This window comes from Rhinolophus ferrumequinum, chromosome 21 (genome assembly GCF_004115265.2).
Source record: "Rhinolophus ferrumequinum isolate MPI-CBG mRhiFer1 chromosome 21, mRhiFer1_v1.p, whole genome shotgun sequence".
Classification (NCBI taxonomy): Eukaryota; Metazoa; Chordata; class Mammalia; order Chiroptera; family Rhinolophidae; genus Rhinolophus; species Rhinolophus ferrumequinum.
Window position 1 is genome coordinate 13872449 of NC_046304.1, and position 22111 is coordinate 13894559.

At 41.1% G+C, this 22111-nt stretch overlaps 1 protein-coding gene and 1 pseudogene across 4 annotated transcripts in view; one reads left to right on the top strand and one right to left on the bottom strand.

Moving 5' to 3' along the window:
• The window catches only part of KIAA0753 (KIAA0753 ortholog), a 57377-nt gene that overhangs the window by 9403 nt on the left and 25863 nt on the right, over positions 1-22111 (bottom strand). For 2 of the 4 annotated variants that reach the window (XM_033091617.1, XM_033091616.1), the window contains exons 8-18: positions 16782-17014; positions 15324-15490; positions 13377-13496; positions 12203-12292; positions 11879-11968; positions 9521-9599; positions 8419-8502; positions 5395-5580; positions 4172-4253; positions 1051-1171; positions 358-582 (exon numbers count right to left, since the gene is read on the bottom strand). In XM_033091617.1, the coding sequence (XP_032947508.1) occupies positions 358-582; positions 1051-1171; positions 4172-4253; positions 5395-5580; positions 8419-8502; positions 9521-9599; positions 11879-11968; positions 12203-12292; positions 13377-13496; positions 15324-15490; positions 16782-17014 (1477 nt within the window). The remainder of the gene's footprint in view (positions 1-357; positions 583-1050; positions 1172-4171; positions 4254-5394; positions 5581-8418; positions 8503-9520; positions 9600-11878; positions 11969-12202; positions 12293-13376; positions 13497-15323; positions 15491-16781; positions 17015-22111) is intronic. The other 2 variants (XM_033091619.1, XM_033091618.1) reach the window with 2 other exon arrangements.
• LOC117013968 (60S ribosomal protein L7a-like) lies at positions 20410-21273 on the top strand (annotated as a pseudogene).

Genomic DNA, 22111 nt, shown 5'->3' on the forward strand with positions numbered 1-22111 from the left:
AAGATCTCAGCACACCACTGCTCCTGGCCCAGTAAACGTCGTGGTCTTTGGTGGACAGAGCCCTCCGTAACAGCAACAGGAAACCCTCCCTGACTTGAACACTGGGCTTCCGCCTGCGGAGGGGAGGCTGCAGAGCACTCCTTCAGGTGGCATCACCCAGGCTGTTTGACAGTCTCCTCTACCTGAACTAAGGTAGTCCACAGAGACACCTGGCCAGGAGCCCAAAAGCAGCCCCTGAAACGAACTCCAGGGCCTGAAAGCCCAGCACGAGACTTCGGCCAGTCTTTTCTCCAGCCCTTCCATCAGTTAACATTCGGTACTTGGTTCCTAACCAGAGGCACATCACACTTCACTGACCTTTCAGCAATCAGCCAAGGATTGAAGGAGCCCACGGCCTCGTGAGACACCATCCGGAGGTACTGCTCAAAACGGCCGCAGTAGTCACCAACGCTGGACCGCATTCCGGGTGGGACGGAGAGGGCAACGTGCCCCTGTCTCTGCTGAGGACCCTCTGAAAGGGGCAGGAGGGGAGCCTCTCTTTTCTCCGATTCCTCTTCTGTTCCCACATTTTCATCCAGCGAACTGAGAGCAAATAAAAGTCATGAAAACATTCAAAATCATCTGTAATCATCGAGGGTAAACTGGTCATTCACACTGATGGTTTGGTAACCAAAGGCTTCAGTTTTCGTTCTCACGCCAAACAAAACTCAACCTCTTATCACCACTCACTTTCCCCTTTTCCCTGGACTGACTCTACACGGTAGGAATTCCTGCCCCGTAGACAAAAGAATTTACAGCAAATCTCGCGGTAATTATCAGCCCAACTGCGTGTGCCAATGTGATGCTTTCAACTGCAAAAATGAGACTCCTTAAGATGCACTATACTCTGTGCCCATCTTACAAACACACTGTTTTACCGAGCCATTTTGGAGTTTGGTAAGATCTTGCTCAGAAGAATTTCTCTCGGACTTGTAGGAATTGAAGGAACACGAAATTCAACACCGTCAAAGGCAACCAACCACAGTGAGATCAGAGCCTGCCCCCACTTACTTGCCATCCCAGGGCTTTTCTAACACGATGTTCACGTTTGGGTCTTCGTTAGCTGCTACCTTTGTGATCCTGATTGGATGAGGAGAGAGGGGCCTTTCATTTACTGCTGGGATTTTGTGGTCTAGAAAAGAAGAGGCATAAAATGACTGCATATAAAGAAAAGTCAGTGCATATCCCAGAGCTGTCCTACTGGCCCGTGCCTGTGAGGAAGTCACACGCACACCTCTTAAGCACAACAGGTTTAGGGAGCAGTGGGAAAAAATGCTTATTTTAAATGAAGAGGTGAATTTAAAAGTTACAAAGAAACAAACCAATGAGGAATCAGTTTTGAGAAATAACAGACTTTTGAAGCCCCTGCTGGCTCTGAGGGAGACTCCCTGACGAGGTCTGTGAAAGCCCCTGGCTATGTGGGTTCCATTAGGATCCAGCCACCCACTGAAGGAGTCTTTTATTAAGCAGTTGGGTTTGTTTTTTAACCTTTAAATGGTTTGATTAGGGAGAAAGAAGAAAACCACTCATACCTGAACACTTAATTAGCTGACTTAATTTGTCTACGGGCATTGCTGGAAAATCTGCATGATGATAGTCAAAATATTAACTTATTAACTATACCTTGCAAGCTTGACAGCTCTTTTGAGTTTTGGATTATTTATAATTTTAAATGCATTTCAAATGTAGGAAAAAAATTGGTCCTTCTCTTAGGTAAAGAGCATCTCTAAGTCAAATAACTTTCTCTGACTCATTTATATGCTTATGATTTCTTACTGTCAGAAATACTGCATAAGTCAGCTTTTATACAAATATTACTGAGAGTACAATCAATTTTCAATTGTTCACAGAAAGAGAGGCTACGGAGATACAGATTAGACACTTCACAATTCAAAAAAATCACTTTAAAGTTGGTTATGGGTTGCAATTGAACATACAATCAGAACAACTAGAAACATAGGGTTGTTATTATGATTTCATGATTCTAGAATTAAAGTGTCCAAAAATTCATTGCAGTTCTTAGTGTTCCAAAGAGCTCCTTTTCAATATGTACCTAGACTTTATGCAGAGTCACAGATAGTGACTAATAATTCAAACTGCCCTTAAAGAAAAAAGCCCTGAGTTCTAGGTAAGACTGTCTTTTGCATGATGCAACCTAACTTTGTAGCCAATGGCCAAACCATCAGTGAAACAAACCTCCTTCAACCCTTCCCTTTCCTCTGCTTCCATACAAAAGATGCTACGACGCCCCTTGATTCACTGAGCCATGATTAGAAGGGTCCTCCTTGTGCTGGGCCCATGGCAGGTGCAGTGGGGGACACAACTGAATATGACAAACTCTCTGGCGTCAAAGAATCTGTGGCCTCGCTGAGAAAGATAAGATCCCTCTACAAACAGCTCGACACATGGCAGGGCAGGCCAGAAGTCTATGGGAGTTCGCAGGCAAGGAAGGAGTCCTCAGCCAAGCTCCAGTGTAGGAACACCAGGAAAAGCACCGCAAACCCGGCACAAGTAGGATCACGTAAGTCAGGCCTTGAAGAATGGTGTGTTTGCCTGTTATATGCGTAGGAAGATGATCGTGGGAGCTGCAGCGGTGTTAGTGGGACGACGGAACAAACATGAGCATAGAATAGTGCTTGAAACTTACAGAAAACATAAAAGGAACAAATTAGTATTGTGTTTAGGTGGTTCATCCTTCTGTCCAAATTTGATGTGGAGAATACTTTTTCTAAGACAACACCCCAAACTCATATTTAAAAAAAATTATATGCGACATAGGCTGCTGTTAGAAACCTTCTATAGCCATAATTTCCTTTACATCCCTTACTACTCATCGTACTTAAATTCCCTTAGAGGTAATGTTTAACCATATTTTATTCTCCTCCTTTCATTGAGTAAGGTAGTTACTTAAGCATGACTCAAACAGAATTTGAATAACACTTCCCAGCCAAAATTGTGATAGCAGCCTAGCAACTGCAGCCAAAATGCATATATATAAATTTTTAAAAGTGGAGGAGAAAAGTGAAGTCTTTTCAACAAATGGTACGAGAACAAATGGTTACCCATTAGGGGAACAAAATGAGCACTGAGAAGAAATGAACTACTGATACAGCGTGGCAGGCTGCACGCGGGGCCCCCAAGGTGTCCACCTTCTAATCCCTGGAAACTTCGAATGTTCCCCTCCCTGACCAGAGGGACATTTACGTTAAGGACCTTGAGATAGGAGAGTACCCTGGACTATTGGGGTGCGCCCTCAATGTGACCAAAGTGTCCTTACAATAGGCAGTCATGTGAAGATGTGACTGCAGAAGAGGAGGCAACGTGACAACCGCAGCAGGGCCTGCAGTCGTACAGCTGCAAGTCAAGGGCAGCAGGCCGCCTTGGAAGCCGCCAACACCTCAATTTTAGCCCTTTTAAGACTCACTTCAGACTTCAGACCTGCAGAACTGCAAGAGAATAAACCTCTGTTTTAAACCACTAAATTTGTGTTACAAACTTAAATTTGTTCCAGTGGCAATAGGAAATAAATAACATAGATAAATCCACAAAGCATCATGCTAAATGAAAGAAGCCTTAGACAAGAGAACATGCATGTTTGATTCCATTCATATGAAATTCTAGAACAGGCAAAACTAATCTATAGTGGAAAAAAAGCACAGTGGTTGCCTGGGTGGTGGAGACCTGACTGGGAAGGAGCATAGGGAACTTTCTAAGGTGATGATATTGCCTATATTTTGAAAGGAGTTTGGGTAACAAAGGTGCATCTGTTTATCAAATCCCATCAAATGACACAGTTAAGATTTGTGCATTTTATTATATGTAAATTTTATTTCAAAAGGAAAAAGCCATAAATAAATATTAAACTCTAGTTGCTAATATAAATGTTGAAATGTTTAGGATGACGTGTACTAATGTCTGTAACGAACTTTAAAAGGCATCCAAAAATAAAAAACATCGATGGATGGATAGAGGATAAATAGATATATAATAAAGCAAATACAGCAACATGTTAATTGTAGAATCTAAAAGGTGGGCATATGGGTGTCTACTGTAGAATTTTTTCAACTTTTCTGTATGTTTGAAAATTTTTCAGAATATACTATTCGGGAAAACAGTGGAAGGGAACACTCACCATTTTTTTCTTCCTGCATCCAAAGATGAAGATCAGTATAAATGATTTTATTGTATCTTTGGCGAACTGTCTCCTGGTATTTCTTAAAAAAAAAAAGTTTAATTTATGAGAAAAAATTAGTTTCATTACAAACCAGAGCTAGTAAGAACATAACAGTTCAGCAGATACATTTGATGCAGACACAATCGCCAGAAATGGGCATCTGCCAGGCTAGGAAGTGACCAGCTTATGAGGCGAGGTCTAAAATAAAATGAAGTGATTAATCTAGTTAATCTAATCGAGACGAGCGCTGCCCACGAGAACTTGCTGTGATGACGGAAATGTTCTATACTTGCCACGTCCAATACAGCAGCCACAAACTACTGACCACTTAAAATGTGAGTAGTTTGTATCATCTTAATTCACACTTAAATGGCCACACATGGCTGGAGACTACCATTTCCGACACTTCAGGTCTGAATAGTTACTCCCAACAAGGAGATATCAGTTACAAGACTAGGATAAATCTTTAAATTTTCAAACAGCAACAAAAAATTGTCTTCTCTATAATATTTTATTTAGCAGCAAAGCCAAAAATGAGATGTAATCATGGTGCCGTTAAAAACGAAATAAAAATGCTGAATTGGGAGTTGGAGACCTGGGTTCTCACCCTACCTCTGGCAGGAACTGTTTCGTGACCTTGGCCACCTCACTCCATTATTGGGTCTCAAATTTCTGCTCTGAACAATCCTAGGGTTGAGCGGGGTAACTTCTGAGATCGAAAACTCTGAGAAAAGCATCCTAAAGTAGTACCATGAGAATTAAAAGGTAAACTTATCTGTGATTTGTCAGGATCACATGCTAGTGGGGTAAAAGAGGCGACTGAACAGCACTGACGAGCTGAGGGATGAGGAATTCGATGGACAGATGGTCCTGGTGTTTTTCGGATCACATATCAGTGATACCAGGGAATATGAATAATGATCACTTCCTGAGTTGTCAGGCAGTGTGCTGATACTTCATGCCTCATTTCATCTTTAAAAACACCCTACTTATTAGAGAGGGTAAGTGACTTTGCCAAGGTCCTACACTCAGCTGGCAGTTGAGTTAGCATTCAAAGTCAGGACCGTGTGATTCTGAAGTACTAAAGCTACCCAAGCGCGAGGAGCTGCTGCTTATGCTCCACCTCAGCGAGGCCAGCCCCCAGCGGCCAACTGGAGCTGGCAGCCTCAGGCCTTCCTTACCTCCATTTCCTCCATTCGGATCATCATGGTCTCCAGATACGGGCTGTCCTTGCTGTCCCCCAAAGTGGCTAAGGCATCAGGCTCCAAGATCCTGGACTGAGTCACAGCCCAGAACTCACGAGAGGAATCTTCTAAAGAATTATCCAGCTGACGGACATTGTTGGATTCACAATCAACAGCGGTAGTCTACAAAACAAGGGAGGGGAATGGAAAGGCAACACAAAGACAACAGAGAAACTTAAGAGATTAATAGCTCAAGTGGCAGAGTTTCTACATTAAATCAAACTTCTCTTAGGTCAGTAAATATCAAAAGCAATCACATCAGTGCAATTTTTACCACAGTCATTCAAATGGTAGCATTGATAACCAAGTAATACCATTATTGTCCATGTAAACTATTGTTAATACCCGTTTTGCAAGTTGGTAAAGCAAATGTGATCCTTGTGCTCAACTCAGAACAATATTTCACATATCACAGACTCCAGAGGATGTATCTATTCTTCTTTGGCTCAATGCTTTTGTAAAAACATCTTGTCCATGACATCACAAAGTTCATGATTCTTTGTCTTTGCTTGAGACTTTCTACCTAGAACCTGGTAGAGCTTCACCAGCCTTTCTTGATACTGTATTCTTGACATTCACAAAGCACTTTATACCTTGCAAAGCATTTTCACATGCGTTGTACTTCTTTTTATTCTAATATACACATGTCTACATATGATTCTAATATATGTCTAGAATCTGCTCTGAAAGAGGCTTTTGCAAACAATGTCTGCTGGTGAAATGATACCAGGCTTTGGAATGAAACATTTCTGGGACTAAATTCTGGTCTGCCCCCTGATAAGCCTGCAATACAGGCAAGTTCACTTAACCTCCCTGGGCCTCAATCCTCTCATTTGTAATATGGAAATAATTATCTTATATTTCAGAGTTGTAAGGATTACATGAGCACTTGCATATTGGGACAGTAGCTGGCAAAAAGTAAGACACTCAATGAATGGTTATTGCCATAGCCAATTTTAAAACCTCTTAAGAACTCACAGAAGAAAATATATGACTGACCAATAAAGATATGAAGACATGTCCAACCTTAATTAAAGTTAAAGAAATAAAAATTAGTTGAATAACCAATACAATAAAATTATAAAAAAATCTAGAGACAAGTAAACCAATAGTACAGGTCTAGTTAATTAAGATGTGTGCATTTGTATAGTTTTCATCTATAAAGAGTGGACTATCGAGATCACTGTGTGCCATTAAAAATGATAAGGAAGGTCTCAATATGCTGACAGGGAAAGATCACCAAAATATAAAGAAAAAAGCTGGGTACAGAACAACATATGGTATCTGTTTGTGGGGAGGTTTAACTTTTTATATTATGCTTTTTCGGAATTGTTTGAAATTTTTTAGCTATGTGCATATATAACTTAACTAAAAACAAAACATTTTGGAAAAATGTATTTCATTTGTAAGTTCAGCTAATGACAACTGCAGCAGCAAGAGACAGATATTTTATAACAGTACCTTCTGAGAGCTTTGTCCTGGTTTGAGAGATTGTCTTGTTTGAGAGTTGTATTTTACTTGTAAAGTACAGCACATGTCTTCTCCATTTTAGAAAGGAGAATTCCAAGTATTTGCATTCAGGGTCACACAGCTTTTTTTAAATTAACATAGCAAAAATCATTCTTTTCACTTCATCGTGCCAATGTTGATTAGGTTTTTTGTTTGTTTTTATTCAGTTATTTGTAAATATTAACTCTTGATGGTGCTGCCTGATGTTTAAGAGTTACTTTTCTTTTTCTACATATACTAAATACTAAATACAGAATACTAAATACTGGATAGAGTTACTTTTCTTTTTCAATAAACTGTATTAAAGACTAATTAATGCCTACAGTAGAATTCTTATATAGAAGGCTGATCATTCTTAATAATATTCAAACATGTCTACTTCTCTGACAACACAATCATTTCATTTTTCTTTCATATAAAATGCCACACGGAGTCACCTCCCTCGGTTAGATGTGAGTCTCCTTACTTTGCTAGGAAAGAAAGTATTATTCGGTGGCTGTGCTGCCTGCACAAAACACCAAGCCACAGCAAACCCGATGTGTAAGAGCAGAACGTAGTGTTAGAAACCTCACCTCATATGAGATTCTGTCACAAGATATTGGTACCATAAACTTATAAACACAAAGATTATGCAAGTATGCTGCAGCTAAAATACTGCTTAATCGTAAGAATAGGGATACTTTTGCACAAAATCTTCCTGTCCCAAAGGTTTCTTCCTGTACTAAGGTTGTTGGGCTGGTGGAGCTTCCTTCTAACTCAAACCGTCACACTTGCTCTGAGCACATAAAGCAGTAACCTCTTTCCAACCTCCGCAAAGACGTAGTGGATGCAACTGGCACCTGCCACTCACAGCTCCGGGAGGGTGGGAACATTCCCGCACAACATGAACCGCAGTCCTCCAGAGGAAGAGCGCAAGGGCGGACAACCACAGAACAGGTTGGGTTTATTTCCCTTAAATGCTATCATTTTTTTCTTCTTGCTACCTTTTCTCTCTGTCAGGCTAGATATTGGTCATTATTGGGTTCTGAAAACATGCTTGCTTAACAATAAATATGAGGCCCTAAGCATAAAGGAAATTAGGCCGGTAATGAGCAAAACTAGGCTGAATAAAAGGAAATGAGGACAGCCATTCTTCTGCCGCAGGCCATCAACATTCAGGGTCACGCAGGGCACCCACATTCTGTCATCAGGAGGAGAGGAAAATAGCCACCGACAAAAACCTGCGGCTCTAGAGATTTCTGTGAGCTGTCTGCAAGGCTGATCTAAGTCACAGTGCTAAATATACACTGTAAGAATTAACATACCAAATGTAAAAAATAACTTCCACCCTTCTGGAGTAGGATAATCTCGTTTGCACAGTACTCTGCACGTCATTTTCCTTACACCCGAAGACATTACCCCCCGTAATCACAGCAGTGTCAGTCTGTAATACCCATACTACACAACACACACCTCCTCTGCAGGCTGGGCTGTCGCTGTGTTCACTGACGGCCGACCCTTCAAATGAGTATCTGCTTCCAAAGAAGAATTGACTCTCTATCAAAACAGACAAGCATGTTCGTGAATTATAACAATGCACAACCCATATTAGTACAAATGAATTCTGCTACCAGAATAACTTGTGTGTGCATCAGCTTTAGTTACATGAGGTTTGTTGCAGCAATTCAAAGCACTTTGTCACCATGAAATTAAATGCCACATGTTCATCTTGGCTTTCTGCCCCCTTTCTTCCCTGAACTTTGTAAACATAGTCCCAGTAGCTGTGTGTTTTGATGCAACTACTCCACCTCTCTGTTCCACAGTTTCCTCATTGATAAAATGAGGAGGTTGATTTGGTCTCTAAGAGCCTTTCTAGTTCTATTTTCCTGAGATTTCCATGAACCCTAATAATAATTTAATATTTCTTAAACTAGAAATACAGAAATTCAGTGGCCTATCCAGGAACCCAGAACGTCCTTCGTTCCGTTTAAGACGATAATATTCTATGTGGCTTCATCTATTCATTCTATTTACAGGGCAGATCTACAGGGTCTGGCCACAGCATTCAGCTTACTGCTTATAGGAAGATGACACAACCTGTTGGTAACGCTGTATGCAATTTCACCTTCAGAAAAGTACTGGTTTGTACACAGACACTGTCCTAACATCTCTCTCCTTTCGAAAAACAGAGCCAACCATTCCAAACCACTGAGGTGAAGAGCACAGGATTAGAGTGGCAGCAGTTAATTCGACATCAACATCACCAACAGATCTATTTGATCAAGAATGGAAATCGCAACCTAAACTCATTCCCCAAACTAAATCTCACCTGTCTCAAAAGTGGGACTTCCTCTCTCCTCCCCTGGGCTTTACCCCTAAGCCACGCTGGAAGGCATACCACGAGTGTGTGGTGGTCTGCAGGTGCCCACCCAGCACGCTTCCCAGACTGCACAAGAAGCACTGCAGCCTCCAGCTGCCAGACACTTAGTCCTATAAAGGGTCAGCGTGACCTCTAGAACAACTCTCTTTATTCTAGAACTTCCAGAAGGCAAGCAAATGAGAGCAACCACATTACCTGAGCCTTGGCCAGGAGAGGCTTCAAATGCTCCAGAACTGTCTTCTCTACCTTGTCTGCTAACTGGGTGGCAGAATCACTATTTAGAAATAAAATTGAAAATTAAAATTGAAAGCAAGAAATTATCCTATTTTGCATATTTATTTACCACTCCAGGTGAAGGACAATCAAGTGAGTATAAACCCACAATGCTTCCCTCATCTTAATGGCCATACAAGTCCTCTGGGGATCTTGTTGAAATGCAGATTCTGATCCAGTTGGTCTACGTGAGGCTTGAGATTCTGCATTCCCAACAAGCTCCCCGGTGATGCGAAACCTCTGGCCCTGGACCCCACTTTGAGGACTAGGGTTCAGATAACATCTGAAGAAGTATGTTAAGCTCTCAGCGCATTTTAAAAGAATAATGGCTGCCTCAACAGGGTAGAAGACTGAACAAATGAAACTAATTTTGTTCCCTCCGCAAACCCCACAATAACAGAGATAGACATAAACCCACAAAAAGAAGGGGAAAAAATGGTCCTGGAAAACAGGACAAAAGTAATAACCAACTTAGCTGACCTGAGAAATTTGAATTCTTGGCCAGTAATGAGAAAAACTGAGAACCCCCACAATTTGCACTGTTGACTTAAACAGCACAAGAAAATGCAAATTAAAACCGAACAAGATACCAACACACTCTCACCAGAATGGCTCAAATTAAAAATATGGACAATACCAAATATCAGCTAGGAGGGGGAACAACTGTAAAGGAACTCCCATACTAACTAAAGATGGAAAGCAACCCACATGTTAATTCACAGAGAATGGATAGACTGTGGGATATTCATACAATGGAATACTACTCAACAATAAAGTGGAACGAACTACACAGGGCAGCCCACTGTTCCCCTAATCAGGTTTCTTCCAGAACATGCCAGTGTACCTGGTTCACTGGCAGAGGCCCCAAAGGTAGTAAGGCCAATATGTGCACAGACTCACTCGTGACCTTGCCCACTGACTTCCTGAGGTGGGTGCCTGAACACTCTCAGGGAAGCTCAGGGCAGATTCTGAGCCAGACTGTTCAGCCTACGTGGCCCTGGGAATCTTCACCTAGTACCAGCAGCACTGCTCTTTCCTTGTTTAGCTAGGCTTGTGCTTGCCTCTCAGTTTTGGGTGATGGATTTATGAATAAGGGTAATGAAAAGATTCACAGGACAGAATCAAGACAGTTGTTAGCTCTGGGGGGAAAGAGAAGGATGCAACCGAGGAGGAACACATGGGAGTTTTTAGAGGAGGGGTGATGATCTGTTTCTTGGTTTGGGGTGGTGATGCACGGGTGTTCATTTAGTCATATTTTGGATTCTATGTGTGCATTTAGTATGTTCTACTACATGTATGATTTTTCAAATAAAAAAATACTCAAAGGGATAACTGGGGTACGGAGGATTACATTTTTTTAATATGGTCTGAAGGACAAGTGAGTAGGAGTCATAGGGAATCCAATTCCAGAACAATCTAAGGTAATGCCTTCTGATTGCTACAGATAACTAAGGAAGGGGCTGCCCCAAATGGTAGTGGCCATCTCGTCACAGAGGCTGCGTGTAAATATGCTGGACAGTTACTGCATGCAGATAGGCCAGAGGGGCTGGAAGTATCAGCTGCAGAAAAAGGTCCTTCAAATCCTAAGATGCTGCGATTGTATGACTTGAAATGTTAACTATAGACAAAAACAAACAAAAATCTTGGCCCTCTAACGATACAGCCACAGCCCTTCCGGTCTGGGAATGAACGCTCTATCCTGACTGGTGACAGAATACACAGCTGTTGCAATGAGAATTCTGTTCATTTGACTTCAGGTGAATTATTATCAGAGCTAGAAAAATGAGCCAATTGCAGGGGCAGCCGCATCAACTAAATCTCCTCACAAACTCCTTCACGCTTACAGTTAGGGGGTAACACTCTTCGGGGGCAAATGGAAAAAGGCAACCTCTTCAAACACCTTAGGCTACATTTAAGCTAAAAAGACATTTCTGTGCACTCGCTCATGTGGGCAGCCATGCACAATGACCTTCTACAGGGCCAGGAGAAAAGCACCTTTGAGGGCCACACAAACAAACAGATATAAGACTCATCTTTCAGACAGAACTTCCCCCAAATTGTAGAAGTTTCTTCAGTTATCATTCAAACTCCACACAAAGGAAGCATTTCCTAGCAAAAATACTGCATAAAACACACGTAGGCATGCAGGTGTTCATTCATTCATTCATTCACTCATTCATTCATTTAGTGAGGTGAGGCCTAAACAGTCCTGCTTGGTTGGTAAAACTATCCAGATCAATTAGAATAGGCAAGCATTCTTCCACAGAAGCAAACACGTACCTCAAGTTGTGAAGTCTATCCACTTCTTCAGTTTTGAGTTTATTCAATTCCTTTGTTCTTCTGGAAGTTTCAGCATCGAGCCAATCGAGCCTGGAGGATAGTACAAAACAATCACCCTAACTCTCCTCAAAGCAGCCAGGACTCTGTTGGGGCTCTAATCTTGGCTCCACTGTAGGCTTCTTAGGTGACTTCAAAGTCTTCTAAGCAGGCAGGCAGCCAATAAAGAGTGTGACTACATTTCTAAACAATCTCAATTAGTTGTCAAAAAGATAGATATAGACCAGGCCTGCTTTCTCTTTCTCTACCTCAGAAATAGATATTTACCTCTGTTTTTGCATTTTGTCCATTTCTTCAGCTTTTAATTCTCCAAGTTCCTTCAATCTTTTGGAAGTTTCAGCATCAAGCCAAGCAAGTCTAGCAGACAGTACAAAGAGTCAAACCAATTCTGCCTCGACCTGCAGGGTGCCATCACCACAGAAACGAACTGGAAGTCAGGGTCCCCCAGAACGCCAATCTTGGCTCCACGAAGGACCCAGGAGGTAATGCAACCTTTCTGTACCCGTAAAGCTCTCCATGTAACGTTCTGTGTAAAAAGACATTTCTGTGCAAAAGTGCTCTTAGCTAGTGTGTAGAGCAACAAAAAACTGCCCACGAATATTGTCAAGAAAACGAGCCATCAGTGGACTTTGGATTTCTTGTTTGACTATAAAAATAAAGCTGTTGCTGTGGCTACAAGTTTAGACAAAGAAATGGACTCCCAGGACAGACATAAAGGCAGAGTGAAGTCAAATAAAAACGGAAAGGAAAAGCTAACTCCAAACAACCTGACTGTGTGTGGAAGGGCTTTGATTCTTTGAGCTTAGGATATGTGAATATTATCAAATTATTTCATGGCCCATTTTCATTTTTGCTTTCCCATAATTGCAAGAACAATTTCAGCCAAACAAAAGAGACCTGTTTTCACTGCTGTCTTCTCAGGGAATGTTCTCACCTACGTCATCACTCCCCATTTAAGGCCTGTTCTTCAAGTCCTAATTTATTGTCCATCTCCCTCCATGAACCCTGGATCTCTACAGCAACAAGTATCCCGTCCCCATTCTAAAATCTCTCAGTTCTTAACCCTTTAGTTTTTAGGGTGCATACCATGTTCTATCTTAAATTACAGCTAGTGACACGTCCTCCCTACTGACTTTAAACAAGCAGAGGTTGGGATTCTGTCTTTTTAGCTCCTTTTAATAAAGTCTGCATAGAGCTCACAACTGTATCACATGCAAAACAAGCAAGTGGTAGGCAACTGACACACACAATTTTTGAATGACATAAGAAGGAATAAAAGAGGGGTTCACTGTCTAAGCTGTATAGTTTGACAGAAAAGGTTAGTAACTGACATTTTAATTAACCAACTTTATTCATAGGGAAGAGAAGAAAGAGTTTACTTTAGAATCTATGTGAAAGGGACCTTGAAATTTTCGAAGATTTGAAAAATACCCGCACACACCTAGCTGCTTCTTGCTCAACAGCACCTCTCAATTGACCTTCCTCTTGAGGATCTTCTTGCTGGACAGACTGCTCTTTTGTGACATCTTTGGAGCTGGATTTCACCTTTAACCAGGCAGCACTGCACAAAACAGAAAAGCATGCCTTTATAAAACCATTCACTTCATACCCAATGACTCATCAGAAGGCGCTATCTCAGAGAATACAAGAGCATTAAAGGAATGCTGGTGCCCAGCATGGAGACTTAATGTGGAAACAAGTGTGAGGAAACCTGAGCTCCTCCAGGATTCAGGCTCAGGGTTAAAGGAGAGACTTTCGCCTTTGCTTCATGGGAGCGATCACTATTTTAAATGGAAAAAAAAACACAACAAAAAAAACCCTGTGAATTACAGAATGATGAGTGAACTTCAACAAAACCCAGTTATAATATACAGATTTGGGTCATTAATTACATTCCATATTACAGAGCAATTCTGTACCTTTACAAGGCCTAACTCAGCACTGAGCTAGAAGCCTTGTCCGCTCCCCTCCCCCACCCACCTCACATACCGGGTTTCCCCAAAAATAAGACCTAGCCGGACACAATCAGTTCTAATGTGTCTTTTGGAGCAAAAATTAATATAAGACCTGGTATTATATTATATTATATTTATTATATTACATTTACTATGTTATATTGTTATATTATATTATATTATATCATATTGTGTTATTATATTATATTATATTATAGACCCGGTCTTATATTATAGTAAAATAAGACCAGGTCTTATATTAATTTTTGTTCCATAGACACATTAGAGCTGATTGTCCGGCTAGGTCTTATTTTGGGGGAAACACGGTACACTTTAGAAGACAGTCCACTGCATATTTTTAGCTTGCAATAGACCCATCAATTAATTGATATGTTTATAAGCTTACCAACTGAATTCACAGTCTATACTAACACATATATAAAACTACAGAATTTAGAGCAGATAAACGAAAAAGCACATTATGAAATCAGAAGACCTGATATCAGTCCCAGCTCTGCTAGGTAAGCAGGACATTCAATTCTCTAGACATGGTTTCTTCAACATTAGAGGGAGGGCTGACAGACAAGCATAAGCATTCATTCAGAGTCATTCAGTCCTAAGGGGAATCCATTGTACCAGGCTTCTCACCCTGTTTCCTGCCAGCCTCCCACAGCACGGATCCCTTTCCTCTCGCTTTTCTCCCCACGTTACTGCTTTCTGCTGCCTTCCTTGTACTGTCCTACCTGCTGGTCCTTCCCACTGTGCTTGCAAGAAGTACTGTCCTATGGTAAACAAGCTCCCCTTTGTCTTTAACCAATTCCCCAAAGACCATTTCCACCTAACAGGACCCCGCTGCCCCTGGAGGACAAGGCCCTGTGGAATGGCGGCTCCTCATTCTCCACCCGCTATGAACGCGGATGACACGGCAATAATGTCAGCATTATCCAAACTGTCCCTTGCAGTCAGGCAAGTATCTATGAGATTTGCATGGTTTTATAATTCGTAATTATCTTCACTTGGAATTAGAATTACTTTAAAGTATTTATTCATTCGGCAAAGATTTACTGAATGCCTAAGAAGATATACTAAGGGTCAGGCATTAAACATGCAGACATCCGGAAGGCACAACTCCTGGCCTCAAGTGACTGGAATCCATTGGGTGGCGGGAAGCCCATGACCCTCCACACGACGACGACGTATGTCCACACGATGTCGGGGTGGCCCACGGCAAGTTACTCTACCCGTAGTCAGATAGAACAGGGAACCAACGGGCTTTAAGACAAAAATGTCCCATGTATTCCTCACCCAAAGAAGCTTTTCTGTTTCATGGGAACCAAGGCTGTTGCTTTATTTGCTCTAAACAGTAGGTCACCTTTGACCTGTGGAGGAAACATTAAATCACATGCCCCAGTGGCCCCTCGGACGTGACATACCATTTAGGAGACGCTGATGGGGAGGTGGGGTTTGGAGGGATCCAAGGGGCCCTACTGTCTTTCACAGGCTGTGGATTCATTTTTAATCTGGATGAGACTGTTGTCCGTTGCAACCTGCTTTTGCTGTGAGATTGGGTTGATCTACTTTTTTCAGCTTTGTGGAATCCCTGTGAGAGATAAATATGAATTATGAAGTCAAATGGACATCAGAGAAACTGGTTTTAGCCCCTGACTTACTGAAGCTTCAAGTGCCCCTACGCTATTCATGCATCCATTCAGCAAAAACCAAGCTGGAAAGCACCGTGGTGGAAAATTGGGGGAGGGTGTAAATTATACTGACACAACCATGGTTGAGGCAGGGTGGGGTAAAGGAGGTATAAAATTGGGATCCCTGACTTTGCCATCTTTTTATATAAAATATATTTATTTTTATATTTTTTCCTAAACAAACAAATAAACAAAAGAGGTAAACTGTAAAACATTCTTGGTTCAAAAGCTTTTAACCTCACTGTGCCTCAGGTTTCTCGCCTGTAAAATGGGTTTCTAGATTACATAGTTTCTAGAAGATTACATAGATTAATGTAAGAAGAGAAAGATGATGAAGGAGAGAGACATATGCCATGTAAACGGAATGAATCGGGCTACTTTAAAACACTACAGAGAACGAAGCCATCTCTAGAGAAGAGCCCCAAGCTGAATTCATATAGACTCAATCCTGACTTCCCACTGACCCATCCCCACCTCCCCATAAGAGTCTGTTTGGAAAGGAATAAAGACGTGATGCAAACCCACGATCCATCAGTAACTGGTGTTAACTGCTAACTAGCCTTTTTCTGGGGTCACCTGACAATGTGTCAGTTTGCTACAGAAGCCCCTGGACAGCGTCGTCAATGTGGTAGTAACCACGTTATCAGGACATTTAGACCAGGAGGTCGTCTTCTGGCCCCTGGTAGGGCTTTAAGTTAAATTTTATATAAAAGCTTAAAATAAAATATAGTTTCAAGCCAGCTGGCTCCCAAAGCCATATTAGAAAATACTCACCGTAGGATGCCTTTTAATATTGAGTGGTTATTATTTATTAATATTTATCTTTAGCAGGCACCAAATCTTAATCCCCTTACATGTCACACTTCCAAATCAGAAGCAGAAAAAAACTGAATTTTAAAACAGCTTGCCAGATTAGGACGTTGGTATCAAATTAGTTAGGGTCTTACCAAGTCAGCACAAGAGAGAACACCCTGTTCCAGCAACAATATGAAAAATTGCTATTTTTTTGTTAAAAAATAAAAACAACCTAGAGCTCAGCTAAGTTAGCTTAATTTAGAGAGTTGGACTTAAGGGCTCTGGCATTCAAATGCCTGAGAACTCAAATCCTGGCTCCACCTCTTACTAGTCTCTGTGACCTCGGACAATGTCAGGTCAATACAAATGGGCCAAAAGACAGAAGTGTTTCCATACTTGCTGTAGTCTTGCCGACGCCAGAGTATCTTTCTTCCTAAATGGCACCTGCTCAGTCACAAGCTTCTTTTCCACTGGATTTGTTTTGGTCAGAGCTAATGCCTCTTCTTTGAAGCTTGCATTTTGGTCTCGAGCAGATGGAGCTTCTTCCGGAAGCATATCCGCATCTAACGCATCAAACTCATTCTCCAACCTCTGGGTCACTGGAAGCTCTTTATCAGGTTGACACTTATCTATGTGGAGATTTCAGAAGGGCAAACTGAGGGAAATGTATTTAAATCAAGTCGGTGAGAATGATTACCTACCTACCAACAGATACTCTCCAAGTAGCTATCTAAGCCCTGTTAAGAACTGAGTTGGTTTGTCACTGGAGCTGCTCCTCATCCTATGACTATTACACTTCTACAAGCAGAAATCTAAGGGTCATCTCCCACATTTACTCATTTACCTGGTCCCTTTGACCCTAATTCTAAAGTTGCTCTTCTACTGATCTCTGCCCTTCTTGTCTTTCTGCCACTACCCAAGGTCAGGCTGGCAACATCTTGTGACTATAGTACTAGCATCTCCTAACTGACCCCTTCTTTGTCATCAACCACACTTTCACCAGGCTACCAGAATTGTTTTCTAAAATGTAAACATTTAAATATCACTTCTCGAAAACTTTGACGGCTTCTAATTTGATATAGAATAAAGTCTGAACTCCATACATGACATTCAACTAGCCATGGGAAAGGAAATAAAGCTGTCTTTATTTGAAGATGAGATAATGCTTTCTATATAGAAAATCCAAAGGAAATCTACAAATAAATTACAATTAAAAAAAGAGTCCAGCAATGTCTCTGGATAAAAGAAGAATAACGTACATAAATTATTATCATTCCCACATATCAAAATAACTAACCAGAGAATATGGAAGAGAAAAAAATTACCCTAGAACACTGGCAACAAGAACTATTAGGCACTAAGGAAGAAATCTAATGAAAGAGATACAAGACTTTTACTTAAAATTAAAGGTATTTTTAAAGGACATGAAAGAAGATTAAAAGAATAAATTATTTTCATGAATGAAAGAAACTGTAAAGACATCAGTTCTCCCCAAAGTAACCTATAATTTCAAATGCAAATTCAATAAAAATCCCAATCTTTTTTTTTTTTGTGGATCTAAACAGGTTGATCCAAAAATTCTTATGAAGAGTAAAATCCTAAAATAGGCCAAATAATTGTGAAAAACAAGAAAGTGGGGAGTGGGACAGGGGTGGGAGTCTCATTCTACCAGAGACACAGTGTTCATTTAAAGCTACAATAATTAAAGCAATGTGGGAGTGAATGAAGCAGGAACAGGCAGAGACCAGTGAAGCAAAACGGGTATGACAATAGCAGCATGACACATCAGTGAGTGTGAACTGCTTGTTCAACAGCTGAGACTATTCCTATCCACAGGTAACAAAATAAAACAGGATCCTTGCCTCACACTGAACACTTAAATTCTAAATGGAACAAAGACCCTTATAAGTAAAGGAAAACTTGAAAGCTCTTAGAAGAAAGTATGGAAAGAATACCATGACAACATCAGGGCAGAAAAGGCTTTCTTAAACTCAAATATAATATTAATATATTTAAATTTAATTACACTAAGCTACAACTTCCTTTTAAAAAAAAGACACCATCAAGTCAACAGACAAGCCAGAGTCTGCAAGTAGATATCTGCAATGCATAATTAACATAGGATTAACATCCAGAATAAACAAAGAACAGCTACAAATCTATTAAGAAAAATAAACAATCCAACAAAGAAATAAGCAAAGAATAGAAATTAGCAATTTAGAGAAAAAAGCTGAACTGTCAATAAAGACATGAAAAGGTGATCACCAGTGATCAGAAAAATCCAAATTAAGACAGTAAGGTACAATTTTACATCCACCAGATTGGGGGAGAATTTTTAATGTGAAATACCAAGTATGAACAAGGATGTGGAGACACAAGTGCTCTCACGAGCTCCTAGTGCAGCAGTGAACTGGCTCAACCACTTGGGAGAGCAACTTGATTACTCTAGAAAAGCTGAAGACTCGCCCACACTGCAACCCACAAGTTTCACATCTAGGACATACTCAGCCTAGAGGAAGTCTCACATGTGTACACCAGAATACACAAGCAAGGATATACAGAGGGTGCCAAAAAAATGTATACAAGTGGCCACTTTGGTCAATGTTGCTCAAGCAGTAGTTCGCCATAATCAGAAGTATCTGGACGCTGATGGTGACCACTTTGAGCACCTCTTGTAATTGCAGAAGTCACATGTGACTTGCATTCATCTTTTGTTATCAGTATCTATTGAGCCTTGAAAGCTTAATACAGTTTTTTCCTTTCTTAAAACGTGTATACATTTTTTTGGCACCCTCTGTATATACTGCATCACTGTTTATATAAGCAAAAACTAGAAACAGCCCAAATGACCATCAACTAAGAGCTAAAAATAAAGGATGGTATTTTTTTTTCACATACAGGAAACCTATACAACAGCTAGATGAATAAATTAGAATTCATGTATCAATATGAACAAGGCTTACACACATAGGTGGGGAAGCAAACTGTAGAATGATGCTTACTGTAAGATATCATTTACATGAAATGTACAGCATCTGAGACAATACTGTGCACTGCCTATGGATAGATAGATACATGAGCAGTACAAGTATCAAAACAGAACAGGTCCATATTATAATGACAACAAGAGTAACCTCCGGTGAGGGATGGAGGGGAATAGAATAGGGAGAGAAATACAAAAGAAACTTCAGCTGTATCTGTCATATTTTATGTCTAAAAAAAATTCTGAAGCAAATAAAGCAAAAATGCTAAAATTTGTTAAATCTGGGTAGTGGATACATAGGTGTTTACTATTTTCCTTCTTTTTCTGTATGTTTTAAGTGGTTCATAACGGAAGGGAAATTGTATTCGGACTGCTCTAACAGCAGCAGATCAAGAGCCAGATTCAGATCCCCTGAATCACGTCTTTCATCTGGCACTTGTCAAGGCCATGGAAGTCAGTTACACAGCAGGGAAATGTAAATTGGAAAGAACACTATGATTAAATCCTCGCTCTATAATTTATTTAACCCTCCAAGTTTACATATAGCAAGCCAACTCCGACCTCTAGGTCCTGACGCCTTTTCAGTTATGATTTGCATAAATCAACATGTAAATGCAGAACAAGGTCCAGGGCAGCTGAATCTGTGGACTTTGCTAGTGGTGGGGAGGGAGCCACCGTCCTTACATATGACAAGTTACTCTAGTGCAATCAACCATTCCAAGAACATTTCAGAAGCCGCTACAGAAACTCACCAGCCAATAATTACATCAATCATAAGATCTAATTAGGCTCACACAAACATCCCAACTGAAAAGGGCAGAGAGACGTTTTCCACCCTTGTAGCTCCCTGTGACTTCTTGAGGGTGAGGGGTAGGGAAGAGGAGACTTTAGGAAGTCAGAATGGACAAATTAGGTAGAGTGACATCTAAAACAGAAACAGAAAACGCAGCCTTCTCAAATCGAGATCATAAGGGCAAGAATTAAAACACAAATAAAATAAATAAAAGTAAGAGGGACAGCTCTCTCCTCCTGCTGCCCAAGATGCCGAAAGGGAAGGCGGCTAAGGGGAAGAAGGTGGCGCCGGGCCCTGCTGTCATGAAGAAGCAAGAGGCCAAGAAGGTGGTAAATCCCGTTTGAGAAAAGGCCCAAGAATTTTGGCATCGGACAGGACATCCAGCCCAAAAGGGACCTCACTCACTTTGTCAAATGGCCCCAGTACTTTCGGCTACAGCAGCAAAGAGCTATTCTCTATCAGCGCCTGAAAGTGCCTCCTGCCATTAACCAGCTCAGCCAGGCCTTGTACCAGCAGACAGCTAACCGTGTTTCTCTGAAAATTAGACGCATTAGAGCTGATGGTCCGGCTAGGTCTTATCTTCGGGGAAAGAGGGTAGTCATCAGGCTAATCTGGCCAACAAGTACAGTCCAGAGACAAAGCAAAAGAAAAAGCAGAGATTGTTGGCTCGGGCTGAGAAAACACCGCCGACAAAGAGGACGTCCCCACCAAGAGGCCGCCTGTCCTTTGAGCAGGGCCTATTACTGTCACCACTTCAGTGGAGAACAAGAAGGCTCAGCTGGTGGTGACTGCACAGGACACGGATCCCAGCCAGCCGGCTGTCTTCCTGCCTGCCCTGTGCTGTAAGACGGTGTTCCCTACTGCATATCAAGGGCAAGGCCAGGCTGGGGCGTCTAGTCCACAGGAAGAGCTGCACACTGTCACCTTCACACAGGTTAACTCGGAAGACAAAGGAACGCTGGCTAAGCGGGCGGAAGCTATGGGGACCAATTACGACAGATATGGTGAGATCTGCCGTCACTGGGGAGGCAATGTCCTGGGCCCGAATCAGTGGTTCGCATTGCCAGGCTGGAAAAGGCAAAGCTAAAGAACTGGCCACCAAACTGGGATGAGTGTACACTGCTGCATTTTCTGTACATAAAAGTAATAAAAACTCTCCTTCAAAAAAAAAAAAAAGGAGGGCTACTACATGCGGGGAAGATGTATTAAATTTGTAAAGAGGGTAACTATAACTACACCCCGATTTGTAATACAGACAATAACAATGATTATTATCTCTCACATCTGCACAAAACTTTTTTCAGTTTATGACATAATTCACATTCACATCTGAGCCTCACCATGACACACAGAGCAGGCAGGACAATGATCAGTACAGTTTTTCAGATGAAGAAATAACAGTGAAGTGTTTTTTGCAAGGTCACAAAGAGAGTAAGCGGCAGAGCCACATCTTGTGACATTGGTCCAGGGCTAGAACCATTTATCCTGCCCTGTCAGGGAGGAGAGAGTTGTTCCACATAAATGCATTTTCCAGATAACTGAAACTTATTTCTTTATGACCACGTAGCTTTACTTTTTAAAAAACTGACAAAACTCATGTTTAAATGGCTACCAAAAATTTGTTTTCTCAGAATATGCCTGATATAACCTAACTTTTCTTTATAATTTGAGATGATTATTATTATGAAACAACACCCTACATTAATAGCACTTAGTAATTATGTAATTTGCTACTTACAACAGCAAAGTCAGTCACATAGCTTAAGGACTATTATCCCCATTCTACAGATGAAAAATTGAGGTTTCGAGAGATGAAGTCATCAATCCAGGATCACAAACTAGCAGAGCCGAGACTAGAAGTGAGGTCTTTTTGGTCCACGATTTTCCCAGGGTGGCCATCTTCCTGCTTTCTTATTGTTTCTAAGGTGAGTTTTAGATTAGCAAGGTTTC